Raw genomic sequence first — 14,238 nt, 5'->3', positions numbered from 1 at the left:
GACACCTCAAAGGGACGTTTCCCTTGCTTTTCAAAAAGTAAGATTAATCAGCTTTTTCTGCAAAAATGTTTCAAATCAAAGAACCAACTGGTCTAGATAATTACAATGTACATCGATGGAAGTAAATTGATAATATCTTACCGAACTAAACCAAGGTTTCACCTTCCGGCGATTTATCATTTTAAGTAATTTTTTCGGTTCAGGGATTCAAAATTTTTATTTTTGCAGGAAAATCGTCATAGAAAATTGAACATCAATTTGAAGCGTTTATTTCCTCTAATCGTTCTCCGAGAAAGTAACAGTAAAGATAGGCGTGATTTAGAGGTATTTATAAATTCAAAACTTGTACAAAATACAAGTGAAAATTACAATGTGATATTTGTGAGTAACTTTGGAAAGTACTCATCTTATTTTAATTTTTTTTAACCCATGGATTAGATCTTAAACTTAGTCTACATAAATGTTCACTTACGTCTGTAGTAAGTATTGTTCAATGTTTCAAGCTGATCTACAAGTGGTTTAGAATCCTGTGCTAGTAGGTACTTTAAGAATGGTTCTGCACATTTATCATCCAAGGAAAATATGTTTATCAATCCTTGGTAAATGCATTCACTTAAAACATTTTGTATCATACGAACGTAGGGCAGAATAGTTTTTCTTTCGTGCAAAGCAAGAGTCAAATAATAAACATCTTTCTTCGGTTTAAATAAGTACTTTTTAAATGATGTGCTTTTCAAAACATCCCTACAAAATCAAAATAGATACTTAGTAAGATTTAAGAAACTGCAGACGAAGCTAAAAATTAAGTTGTTTCTTAAAACACTAACCAAAATATTTTTTTGAAAACTGAGCAAATCACAGTTAATTCTTTCTGTCTGAAACTAACAAAGGAATCTTGCAAAGCGGATCCTATGGCAAAACTGCTCAACATTTTTAGCTGAGAAGTAAGATTAGCTGTTAAAAATCTTCCTTGGTCAAATGTTTGTAAACTAACGCCCAGTTTTATTAACACTGGTATAGCTCGATTACTTAGTGGGCACTTAAATATCTGCAATAAAATTATATGGTTTATTTTTAATTTATCACTGTATTAATATGCGTTCATACAGTGCTTATTAGACATTTAAAGATCTCTGAATTTGTAAAACAATATTTCAGAAATTGTGAATCTTATTTATTGATTTATTTACAGTAACAGGGGAAGTCAGATCAAAATCTTATATAAACATATCAAAATAAACATAAGTTATGACCTTGGCACACATTAAATAGAAATATTAATTTCTTTCAAATGAATCCTGATTTAAATAAAGCAGACACAAAATTTTAAACAAAGTTTATGTTTATAGGCCAAATAATACTCTTAACTATACTTATTACCTCTTTTTCTAAAGTATATTATATTATAAACCTACATCTGGGCGATGGTACTTGTCACTGTAAATGAAAAATTCACTCATTAATCTTATAAGGCGATTAAACAATTTGCGTTTTACAACATATTTTTCAAGTGTTGAATAATTAATAAGCACACAGTTCATAAAATCAGTGATACGAGTCGGAACACTTAAACTGATCACTTGCAGTTGACACATTTTTAATTCACCGGCATTTATAATTCCTAGTCGTGGATGAACTTGCATCTTATATACACCGCCCAGAAATTTCCTAGGGGAAAAAAATATAAGATCACAATTTACTTCTAGTACAAAATGATTTTTTTTTTTTTGTAGTTTGAAGAAGAAAGTAAAATGTTAGAAAGTGTAAATACATATAATAGTGAATGTCTAGCCAATATAGAGCTTCTGTTACGACACTTTTAGACATTTGTTGTGCTATCAAACCTTTGGAACTTTGAGACCAAAGGAGATAGTAGTGCAAAAAGAACTAGTAGGGAAAGTCTTCAACCTTTTTAGTAGGAGAGGTTTCATCTACTAGATCCAAAAAGGGGAGGGCTCAATAAGACTCTTGTGGCTGCGGTGCCGTGGGTCCCGCTTTCGTAATCCGTAATCAGTGTTTTCACTTACTTAATTTAAGATTAAGCGTTGCATTCTACAGATTTTTTATTCTGAGTTTTTACTGGAAATATTCAAGATGGAAGTCCCCTGAGTAAGAAAAGAAATTTTTACTCATTGTTCTGCACTTATGTGTCTGAGGAGCAAGTGGTCAGCAAAAAACAAACAAAAAATTTAAGAAAGCACAAATTCTATATTTAGATTCTATGCCACCATCAGGCCTGACAATTAGATATTTTGGACAAAATATCAAACCGAAACTACCATTCGATCTGTGTAATGATACGCAGGGAGCCAGATACTCCTACGCGAACATTCATAATTATTCTCACCTGCCGCAATGGCATTTTACAATATGGTTTTTCTCCAGATTTTCAGAAGAATGTACGCTCCTAACTCCCATATTCTTTTCCATTGCTTGGAAAGGGTTCACAGGAATTTCTTAAATATTGTTTAAGAAAATAAATCCAATTTTAGATCAGAAAATATGGTTGGGTTCGCAGAGCTAGATAATATCAAAGATTTTCGTTTAGTTTCATTAAGTATTAAAAATAGATTACCTTTTCCAATTAAAATAAATGTTAGATTTTGTATTATTTCTCATAAAAAATACAGTCTTATAGACAGAATGAAGAGGCATAGGTACTATTAATATGTGATCCATTGATAATGCAATGCCTCGTTCTTCAGAAAATTTAGAAATTAAGGGAACTTTTCTTGCCAAATCGTAATTTTTTAGTTTTGAATCTGCGCTGCCACTGCCTTGCAAAGTTATGTGATATTCTTTATCTGCTATAGAGATTGTCACATTAGTCTAAAAAAATTAAAAATAAATAAATAAATAAAAAATAAAAATCAATTATACATATAGCTACCCATTGCATAGGTTTGTGATATATATTATTTATCATTTATATTATTTAATAAGGCATCAAGCACAACTACTTGCAACCACTTTTAAAACTCCTCCTTTTTTCCCAGCAACCGTGGAGGTAGGAAAGGCTTGTCTTATATTTCTAATCTGGGATGTCCTCTAACTAATTAGATTCCACATGAGAAGCTTTTTGGATAATCGTTGGAAATCCAGATTTGGTGATCCCTAACTGTGAAAAGGTTGTTCCAGAGTTCTCTTTACTAACGTCCTGCAGCTTTTGGGCCAGAGCGATTCCTAAGTGCCAGCACGCTACCATATAAGTTCATTTCACTAAGCTCTCTAGACGAGACTAATGGCCCATCTCCAATAGGGGTCTTCAGCAATATGTCACGTGTCCCTTTAATAGGGAGCAGAAAACAATGGTCTCAACACAAACTGGCGTTATGCCATTTTAACAGTACTATATTCATAAAGAACTTCCAAATTGAGAGCAACAATTTTTTTTATTTCGTACATCATTTGTACACACTAAGTCAGGTAGAAAGGAAACACATCCTACGTGATTGATTTGCAATCATAAGTTTCTAATAAAAACGTTTTGCACCTTGTGAATAGAGGACCTGTATAACCAAAGTTGACACTCAGACCGAGTATAAAAGGTTTCTCCAAACTGCAAAACTTCTTTTGGATGCTGAAAACAAGGCGCACCTAAGTAGAATCTATGTTATTTTTTAAGCTAAAATGCTTAAACTTAATAAATGGTAATAGTGGAATGGACATAATCTTTCTAGTAAATGTCCCTCCACCCAAAAATCATCCTCCATTGCCAATATCAAAGTAGATTTACTTAGCACTATCGATTCATCGAATTACCTCAGTTTTATGACTCTTCTAACCTGATGCTCTGATTTTTATTTTTGCAATAAAACGTTATTAAATGATTAAGTAAAATGAAAATGTGCAACTTATTTTTGTGTAGCCTAGTACATATAGTACTTATCTAATCTGTATTTCAAATTCTTATAAATTAAGAATGTAAATTTATTTGCAAGTGTAAAAAATTACCTTAAACAATTTCATTTCATACGGAGTGAAACGAAACAAGACTGGATGCATTGAAAAGGCTTGTATTACATCCATATCATTGACACAATAAAATGTCTCATTATTTTCTTTAGTCGTAACTTTATAGGGCACATTAAATGCTGAGTTATTGTAAAGCCAAATTCCCTGATAACAGCGGGCTTAATTATTAATATTTTCTAATGACATATAAAATGGAAATTACAAGAAGAAAATAACATTGAAAATAAAATTTTAGAATCGTTCAAAGCCCAGTGGGCAATCCACTAGGTCTAGGCTAGTGCCTCGTAACAATTACAAGTGCACAATGTACTTTCTTGCGTCATGAACTTACTACTACTGATATCCGCACTGATAATAAAAAACGTACGGAGAGAGGGGCACTGAAATCGTGTACAAACTCAAAATGCTGTTATATTTTACACAAAATTAATTCAATTCGGCTAATTTATTTTGTAGAATTACTTCTAAAAATATGTAAACGTTTAAATTAATTTATCTACAATTGTGTTAATATTTAGTACTAAATTGTTTCCTGACTCATTAAGCCTAATTAAGATGTTTTTTGTCATCTTATTATAGATGAGGATGAATTTCCATTTGAAAGTATTGGTTTGTTACATTTGATAGCATGTAACTGTTTAATTTATTGTATTATTTTGTTTATTTTTGTAAATACATTGATTATACTCGTATTTTTAAATATCTTTTACCTTTTTTGAACGTAAGAATATTGTGTATATCTAGTTGGGAAGAACACTCGCTTTCGGCTCAATTCGCGATATTCTATGCTCGGAAGAAAGAGTCTCTTTTCGAAAAAGCCATACAATTTTTATATGGACAAAATTTATTTTTTAAAAGAACAATTCGGTTTTATTAATTCAATACTTTCTAAAAAGTATTAAAATTAATACATTTCATAGTTAGGAAAATTCAGGCTTTCATATACTACCATTCCTTGCCCCTCAAAAAGACGAATCATTCAATAAGAAATAACAAAATTCTCAGAGGTAAACATACTGACGCAATGTGAGAGATGAGAAATAACTGAAAAAAAATTCATGAAATCTGATCTCCATTCAAAACGAAGTAAACTTAAAATATTACCACAAATTTTATTCCGTAAAAGAATGGGTTTATCTTGAATGAATTCTTGTACATAACTTTCATGGATAAAATAAATGAATACAGAAAAATGAACTCACTTTCCTGAAATTACGCCATATTTATTTCGAAAATTGGAATGGAGGCGGGAAATTTTCTTTGCTGACAAAAAAAAACTTTGTAACAAAGCACAAAACATTTTGTCGCGTTGTTAATCAATCTATAAAAAAAGGCTTAAAAATGAATGTAGAAACTTAACTTTAGTAATCATAAAAATATAAAATATTTCTCGATAATACAAGAAAATATTTTGTTTTTTTCAAAAACATTTGTCCAATTAAATAAAATTTTTTACTAACTTGTAAAATTTCACTAGGGTCGCCAATAAACAACGAATCAAATGTAACAACAGTACTGTTTTCTTCATAGGGCACTAAAATATCGGCACTTGGCGTCTCTCGCTGAAAACATCTTCTTTGTAAATGAATTCTTAAATTGCGCCTAACTTCTGGCCTCCAAGCAGCAGCGATTGTTAATTCAATGGTAAAGTAGTCTTTATCCGTTGACTTATATAAAATATCTATTTGGAAAATTTCACTTTTACATTTCTAAAGAGCAAAAATTAAGCACATAAATGAAGTAATTTTTCTTTCATTTTATATTAGTAAAAATAGTTAACATTAATCTTTTTACCTTAATCTTTTTGTCTTTATGAATAAAAAAAATTTCATTTTTATGATTACATAAAGATGGCCAACCACTGATACCGCGCCCACCTTTTGGAACAATTTTACACGAGCAAGATGTTATACATTTTGCTTTGAGAATAATAGGCAGACCTGAATTATTTCGGAAAAGAAATTGAATTTGCAATGGTTTACTATCTTCTTCATTCTCAGGTACTTTACAAGTTATATTTTTCAAACCGTTAATATCTGTAAGCTCATTTAAAGCTTCATTTATTCTAAAAAAAATATATATCAACTAATTAATAGATTAGCAGTTGAGGGTAATGGGAAACAGATAAAATTAATACTAACGATTACTAAAGTAAAATTATAGAAGCTTTCACTTTTTAAGCAGTATAGATTAATAATTAATAAAAAAATAAAAATGAGATCATTTAGATCCTTGGAAGGTAAGCCCTAAAGGAGGTTCAAAATCGAGCTTCCAAAATGGATTTTCTCACAAGAAAAAAAAACAACCTTTGAATGCTTTAGTAACATGAACTTAAAAAAAAAATAATGTTTTTTTATAAATAACAATTATCTGTTTTTCTAAAGAGAAGTTCCATAAAACCCATATGCATCGTATGTTCACAATAGAATATTATCTGTGACTGTAGTGTTTCTGTATAATTCAGTTCGTTTCAATTTGTCACTTTTCTAGTGAACTATTTGTTCAATGCAAAATAAAAAAGGTAGCGTAAGCAATATTGAAATGAGAATTGAAGACCTGAAAAGAATTACAAAACTAGTGATACTGGAGAACTGGAAAAGACTGTGCCTGCCATAATAGTTGTGGAACTGAAACTTGGATTATAGAAGATGGATTTCAAGGTAAGAAGTCTTCCATTCAAGGCTAGTAGTAGGAGATATTAGATGAACACATTTCCATTTACCATTCGAGAAAAGAAAATAGTAGGGCTCCATAAACTTTCAACTTTATTGCCAAAATAAATCTTTTATTCCGAGGTATAAACACTATTTCGAAGTCTAACCATTCTTTCGATACACACCATGATGGTGAGACCTATGATTACTTACACTGAAAAGATGACTTGAGCGTGTTGTAGTAGTTAGACTTGACAACGTCTAAGTGTTTGTATATTACGGAAGTACCGAGAATCTGTAACACAGTTGGAATGGAGATGGTAAACGGTTTGGTTAGGAATGCATTGCCACTATCTAATAGATAAGCACCAGTGCGCCATTTTAGTTTCTCCACTAATCCACAAAAAAAGAATTTTTCCAACTAATTAATTATAAAAGAAAATTTACTGTTTGCTTCCGTGATCGCAACAGATTAAACAAAAAATATTCAAGTGATAAAACGAATCTTAGCTGAGAATTATCGTCAACAAATTTAAGTTGACCCTCTAATAAATACCAGAAGTTTTTCAGGAGTAATAGAAAGTAAAAAAACCACCAAAGTAGATTAATCATTTTTCATCTCAATATATGAATTAAGAAACCACTACTGTACTTGTTTATTTGTAGCATTTCCCAAAAGAAATATTTAGAAAAATTGATCTTCTCATCTACCAGTCTGATATCGTCCACTACTAGTGAAGGAAATTTGCAACATACATCACCATATAGTAAATGAAGTTGTTCTCTGTCTTCGTCAACGATACAATCAATTTTTCTTGTCAATATATAAATAATTTCAAAGTAATACAATCCTGGAAAATTAGTCACGATTCCCAGGGTTATCTTGAAATAAGAAACTTTTGTAAGCTAAAACTACCATAAAAAGGTAATTATTTTTACTTTTATAATATTACATATAATTACTTCCTGACTCTGGTAAGATCCAAGAACAAATTCACTAGGCGTTATACAAGGATCACCAAAATTGTTGTAAATGTCTCGAGGTCGAAAACGTAATACCACATAAACTGTACATAAACTTGGGTTGTAAGCATAAAACTTTCCATATATCGACTCTGAATATAATCCATCTCCAAGACTAACATGTTCAGGCGTTCCCTGAAGTTTAAAACAAAAATAATTATACACAAGATAAAGTCACCACAAACATGGGGATCAGTGAATCAGTTGAGTGCTGAAAATAATTTAAAGAACATAAAAAATTGAATGAGAAAACTGAAATATTTTATTATTTATTTATTTTAAGTTATTTTTAAAGATAATATATTTACTATTTTCATTATTACCACACAAAGACTTTTCTTTTTCCTTATTATGAAGGGAATTAAAAATTCAAATTTTACTTTTAGGATTCTTTATCAATTTTATGTTATGATGGTGTTTTTACTTACTTTGAGAAATGCTTTTTCACAAGTACCGCTGTATGTGAGTAATATCTCATTTTTAATCTCAGTGCTATCATTGCAAATATAAAGCAACTCCACTAATAATGTTTTAGAATACATGCCTTCGCTCCGTGGATAAAAGTGTAATTTTAATTCTATCTGTTGATTAGGTGCAATCCCATATTCTGGCAACCCTCCGAAAACCAAATCTTCCTCAAATTTTCCTTTAAATGAAAATCTAAATTAACAAAAACCACAGACACATAAATTAAACAAGATAATTTAAAAAAAATATATATATTTTTTTAAAGAGCAAATCTGCAAGAAACTTCAAGATTTTTATCAGTGAATTATTTTTTGGATTAATCAAAACTTTCCTTTGATTTTTCCAAACCTACTGTATTACCCCTGTCAATCCTATATGTATCCGTTACTCTATAAATCTCTTACAGATATGATGGTATAATCAACTGACAAGAACATTAAAGAAACCTATTTTGAAGTAAACACTTTTTTATTTACTATTACAATTTTCTATATACTTCAAGAATAATACAAAAAATATTTTCAAATGTATTTATCAAATAAACTGTGAATTAATTTTAGATATTGTTCATTTATTAGTTTAATAAAATAATCTAATAGTTGAAAAATATCATTTTGTACGATACCTTTGTACAGACCTTTGAATAGTGCAATAACTGCCTAAATGTGGGTGAAAAAGAAGTTTATTTAAACAAAATTTTGTGACTGCCCTAAAAAAGATTCATCAAACAATAGACAACATAACCATCATTTCGCGATGCTAAAGCACTAGAATGGGTATAATTTATTAGTACATTTAAAAGTAAATAAATGATCACTAATAAGAATTCAACGTATATCAATCAAAAAGGCCTACTGGACTAAAGAACAATTAATTTATTGACATTTCATTTTAATTAGAATTTAAAAATCTATTATTTCGTGGCATGTTTAATTTTTGTACAAAAACCGCTGGATAAATACAAAATTTTTGGAGCTCTAGAGTGATACTTAATATAAAATAATAGTTGCTCACCTAATAAACAATCGTGTTGGATTTCTGACTTTCAATGGCATTGGATAAATCGTATTAATAGCAGTCGCAGGAAAGGTAATATGAGCGGAATCACCAAACTTTAATGAAGGCAGTTCTGCACTTCCACAAAATTTAATCGTTATCTATTTAAAAAAAAATAGCGAACAAATTAATCACCTTAAATTAAATAACAGAGCAAGGAAAAAAAAAAAAATTAAATTATCACCTAAAGAATTGTACAGCTTTTCCCGATTTGATAGCTCTTTTGTAAAGAAATTAGATAATAAATTATTACAATAACTAATCAAGGTTAAATGCTGAATGACGTTGCGGTCAAGGGTTAGAAGAAGTACAGAGTTAAAAATGAATTTGTCTTTCTAACCTAATGTTTGCTGACAGTAGGGTCATTTTGCAGTAGATATTAATACTAATCAAATCAACTTGACAGTAAATACTTAACATCAGGGATAAATTTACTGTCTGGTTAACAACCAATCTGGATAAAAATTAAAAAAATAAAGTGTGGGCTAGGGAGTCAACAGCTTACAAAAGAATGTACTACTAAAATAAGTTTGGAAAGGAAAAAAAATAACACACTGTCATCAACCAATAGGCTATCTTCAAATAATCTTTTACAATATTTATTATTCTGATAGGTGCAGTAACTTGCGATATTGAATTACAAAGAACTTAGCTGTAGAGATGAACTTTAGGCGGATCTTGAAACCAGAGAAAATTAGAATCGTTTCGTTAAGGAAGAGAATCTAAACGGAGTGTGCCGATAAAACGTCGAAGGAAGTCAAGCTTCTAACATCAGGTTGAGTCTAAAAAGATTACCTAAAATGGTGATGAACATTGAGGTGGATGGTCGACAGAAAAGAGGGGAACCTAAGGAGATATGGAAGGATAAGATTAAAGAAAAATCAGGATATGAACAGCAAGAGATAGATCGTAAAACACTAAGAGTAGTATTCCTGTACAACACTGAAGAAAACGAATATAGAATAGATTTCTTCGGACTTCCTCAAACTACATCACATAAAGTTCTTGAAACTAACAATTTTTTATAAAAATAGTTCACTAAATTACATTATTTAAGGAAACAAAGCAATAGAATCCCAAGAACACACTTTATTTTCTAAGGAAAAGACCCAACTGATAGACAGGCCTAACACTCATTTTACCTACTATCTAATAGATCAGTCTATAACTGCCAAATCATTATAGAAAACGTATAAGAAAGCCTATCTCGCACAACCAATGTACTATATTGCATTATGAATGTTCCTTCACTTGGCATTTTGGTTAGACATTTAAAATAAAATATTATAAGCTGTTAAAACAATCCTACATCTTTAGAGGAGATCCTTTTTTTCAGCCCAGCTAAAAAACCTTTTTACTACAAACATTTTACTACCCTTAAGAGAAATAAAAAACAATAAAATATTTTTACATATTCACTACTTATATAAGAATAAACACATAATATCTAGCAATTATTAATATATTACCTTCTTTTTTATATTCAAGAACAATTCCCACCTTTCCACATAGCCAATATCAGCTTGCGATCCTGGAAACAATCGAGCTATACAGATTTGTAAATTTTTAGTGATCAATCCTTGCATTGGCTTGATAGAAAAACGCCTAAAAGGAAGATGTTAATCATAATTAAAAAATAATTAATTTCAAAATAAAATCGGTAGGATACTAAAACCAAACAACTATTATGAAAGAAATACTGAGTGTAGATTGGATGAAAATTTTGGATTCATATTTAAGACATCAGAGATTTCACTGCTATTAAGAAAAATATAGAAAAAGATAAATAAAGCCTGTGTCTTGAACGGCACGACAGCAGCTATGAGACAAAAAATAAAATAGAATTTGCCGAATTATTGGTTCAAGTGAAAATAGGACTCATATTGAGGAAACAAGCAATGAAGAACCGTTTTCGAAAATATTAAGCGCAAAGCAGCAACTATAATTCTTACTTCAAAAATGATAGATTAATATGAATTTCAAGTCCTATGAAAATGTATCCATTAAGAAGTAAAAATAATTGCTTTAAGAGAAAGTCATGATTCTCTTCAGAAATCTAATTTTGGATGTAAATTTTACTTACGCCAGTTTAGGTGGAACAAATTTAAATAACAGCGGTAAATGCCCGGTGCGATATATGCTAAATGTAGTGTAGACAGGAATGTTCGGGGCTGTAGCAGGTAAAATGATTTCCTCAGACTCAAGATGGAATATCGGGTCCCAACTACAAAGGCCTATTTGAAATGTGTTTCCTACAAAAAATATGTGTTAATAAATATAGTTCTCATCCAGTAAAAAAAGAAGAGACATAAATTTACCAAATGAAATTATAATTACTCATATTAGCTTTAAATCAATAATTTTCATAAAAAGAATTCATTACACATTACGTCTTCTTAATATTGCCTTTTGCTTCCATAAATACAGATTTATTATATTATTTAAATGAAGATTAATACAAAATACTTAAAGAATCGTAAAATGAGAGCCCCAGATACACAAAATCTTTATCCTAAATGCATAAAAAATTAGCAATCTCAATTAAACAAAAAAGCAAAAACCTTTGATAAAAGCTGATGAATTAAATATATCTTTTTTATTCCTTTAAATTTAAACCTAATTTGTACATCATACTGAGCCTATTCTTGATCACACTGTTCTCATAACCCGTTCTTTTGGCAAAAAAATGTTAAAAGTTTTAGCAACATTTCATGAGTATATGGGAAACAGCTCTCTCAGTGAAGCTATCTCCGATGGAGATCCCTTATGGCAATCAATGCAAACCTCAAATCTTTGTTTTGCACCCTAGTCATTTCCAATAAATAATTTTACAGAAAAAGCTCCAATATGGAGCTGCATGTAATAATATCGCATTACAGTGACTGAAAGATAAGAATTCTGTCGCGGACTATAAATTGCAATTCATAAGTGCTTTACTTTTTTGAAGAGATTGCTGACGTGCTGGTAAAAGTTTAAAGTACATTTGCTTTAATATTTAACTGATGGCTACCATTTTATTTTATGATTACCTCCAACTGATTTAAAAATCTAGGTACCTGATTTCGAGAACCTGTTTACAATAGTATCAGTTCTCAATGATGACGCGTTTATAACTAAGGCGTCCTTGAATATTGCATTACATATACCGGAACGTTATAGAGAAATATCACTCAGACTAAAAGTAAAAAAGAAGATTTTGAGCATGAACGCCTTACGGTGGAAACATTGCCAAATATTCTCTAAAAAAATTAAAAGAGACAAAGTGGATATGTTGAAATTAAATGTGTCTCAAGATTATCCAATCGCTAAAACCTAAACTTTAAGTAAAAGATGATCATAGTCTTAGCGTAAAAAAAAAATCCTCTCCCTACTTACCATTAAAAAAAAAAATCCAGGTAAGATTTAATTAAAACTATCTTAAAATAAAATTAACCTATTAGATTTAAAGTCAATGGGAAAGGAGCTAGGAACTCGGATGATGATCCCCATAACAGTGAAGCATTTATATCTTCACAATAATAATAGTCAGGTAATTTTGGAAGAAATTGAGCCACGAAGGAGTATGATGTTCCAGGTTGAATGCTAACTGCTGCTGGTACAATTCGGAAGCATTTCGTTTTATCTGCAAAAAATATTAATTTATTTTGTACATTAATATGTATTTCTGTAAAAAATAATTTCTTTTTCTTTTACATTAAAATACAAATTAACAAAAATATGGAATTTGAGCACATTTGCTGATTAAAAGTAGATAATTTCGTTAATAACTCATTTTGACAAGTACGAAAGGGCAAATAAAATTCTTTCAACAGAAATTAAACTGTATTTTAAAATTTTAATCTTAGCTTAGAAGTTCGCAATTCCGCGAGCAATAATTCAGAACTGTGATATGATTAATTCATTAATTCAGTCCTTACTTAATCCAAATGAACTGCTTTGTAATACTCAATCGATACTCATGCTTATTTGATTAATGAAAGAATAAATAGCAATTCACATAACAGATTCAGATGAACTACATTAACACATGTTAAACTGTGTCCTATTTGATGCCATCGATAGGCACGCCTTAACAATATACTTGGTTCCTCGCGCATAACGAAAAGGACCTCAGTACAATTTTAGGCAATAAGATGAGCAAACAGCATGATTGGATTTCATTCACTTTAGAGTTTTTATTTGTTACCATATGCTTGTTTAGCACCACTATCTCAAACCGAGAAGAATTCCCAATCTTATTATAGAATTAAATATATTTTTATTCTGCGCCGTTAAATAGGCAATTATTAAATAAAAAGTTTTTTAGTTTATTGCACTTTTAATCGCAAAAGTAAAGTAAAAAACAATCATAACTTTTTTTTAAATGATGTCTTATTATTCAACTAAATTTAGCCCAATATGATTAGTGGAGTAAATCTTGTGAAAACAAGATCTAAAGCAAGGAGATGCAATATGTTCCAATTTTATTCCATAAAATCAAATGTTACTGTTTTACTGCCCAAAAGTAAAAATGTATTAGCAAATCTCTTCTTAAGAGAAAAGTTAAGAAATATCAAAGCAATTTTGTCAATATATATAAATTTGTCACAAACAGGAGAAAAAGCAATAATTAAAAAAATAATTACCTATGTCCCAAACTACATTCAAACTAATCAATGTGTTATTTGATACGGAAAATTCTTCCTCCATTGCTTCCTCATTGATTATTCCATAGTTGCCAAAATCAATGAATCTCTTATCAATGGAAACGAATGGCCTACTTTCTGGTGCCATTCTAGCCACAACATCGTTTAAATAGCATTCATAGTTATTTGGATAAGTTGGTAAAGTTTGATTGAAAAGTATGAATTTAAATGTTTCTTGCTTGTTAGAGGACTTAGTTGAGATGGCATACACTTCTATGACTATAGGTGCCTAAAAATAAATAATAATAATAATAATAACAGAAAAAAACAAGATTGCATGTTTAATCAATCAAATAACTTTTTTTTTTTTTTTTTTTAATTTAAGACATTATCTGAAATCATAGTGGCCCAGAACCTTACTTACACTTCGGCTTTTG

At 30.0% G+C, this 14,238-nt stretch overlaps 2 protein-coding genes across 25 annotated transcripts in view; one reads left to right on the top strand and one right to left on the bottom strand.

The window, feature by feature from the left end:
- Positions 1 to 14,238, bottom strand: part of LOC141454206 (cilia- and flagella-associated protein 65-like) — a 112,230-nt gene that overhangs the window by 1,464 nt on the left and 96,528 nt on the right. For 19 of the 23 annotated variants that reach the window (XM_074128191.1, XM_074128194.1, XM_074128190.1 and 16 more), the window contains 15 exons: positions 13,802 to 14,090; positions 12,610 to 12,798; positions 11,260 to 11,428; positions 10,646 to 10,781; positions 9,135 to 9,277; positions 8,081 to 8,312; positions 7,593 to 7,787; positions 7,282 to 7,511; positions 5,770 to 6,040; positions 5,436 to 5,684; positions 3,955 to 4,119; positions 2,576 to 2,829; positions 1,416 to 1,668; positions 828 to 1,048; positions 473 to 744 (listed from right to left, as the gene is read on the bottom strand). In XM_074128191.1, the coding sequence (XP_073984292.1) occupies positions 473 to 744; positions 828 to 1,048; positions 1,416 to 1,668; positions 2,576 to 2,829; positions 3,955 to 4,119; positions 5,436 to 5,684; positions 5,770 to 6,040; positions 7,282 to 7,511; positions 7,593 to 7,787; positions 8,081 to 8,312; positions 9,135 to 9,277; positions 10,646 to 10,781; positions 11,260 to 11,428; positions 12,610 to 12,798; positions 13,802 to 14,090 (3,268 nt within the window). Of the gene's footprint in view, positions 1 to 472; positions 745 to 827; positions 1,049 to 1,380; positions 1,669 to 2,575; positions 2,830 to 3,954; positions 4,120 to 5,435; positions 5,685 to 5,769; positions 6,041 to 6,842; positions 6,925 to 7,281; positions 7,512 to 7,592; positions 7,788 to 8,080; positions 8,313 to 9,134; positions 9,278 to 10,645; positions 10,782 to 11,259; positions 11,429 to 12,609; positions 12,799 to 13,801; positions 14,091 to 14,238 lie in introns of those variants that run through there. The other 4 variants (XM_074128180.1, XM_074128196.1, XM_074128198.1 and 1 more) reach the window with 4 other exon arrangements.
- Positions 5,836 to 14,238, top strand: part of LOC141454208 (uncharacterized) — a 52,822-nt gene continuing 44,419 nt past the window's right edge. For both annotated transcript variants that reach the window (XM_074128205.1, XM_074128203.1), the window contains exons 1-2: positions 5,836 to 5,975; positions 6,466 to 6,635. The gene's annotated coding sequence lies outside the window, so the exon portion shown is untranslated. The remainder of the gene's footprint in view (positions 5,976 to 6,465; positions 6,636 to 14,238) is intronic.

Source organism: Rhodnius prolixus, unplaced genomic scaffold (genome assembly GCF_049639745.1).
Source record: "Rhodnius prolixus isolate KJV_2025 unplaced genomic scaffold, Rpr scaffold_9, whole genome shotgun sequence".
In the NCBI taxonomy this organism is placed as follows: domain Eukaryota; kingdom Metazoa; phylum Arthropoda; class Insecta; order Hemiptera; family Reduviidae; genus Rhodnius; species Rhodnius prolixus.
This window is presented reverse-complemented; position numbering and strand designations above follow the sequence as displayed.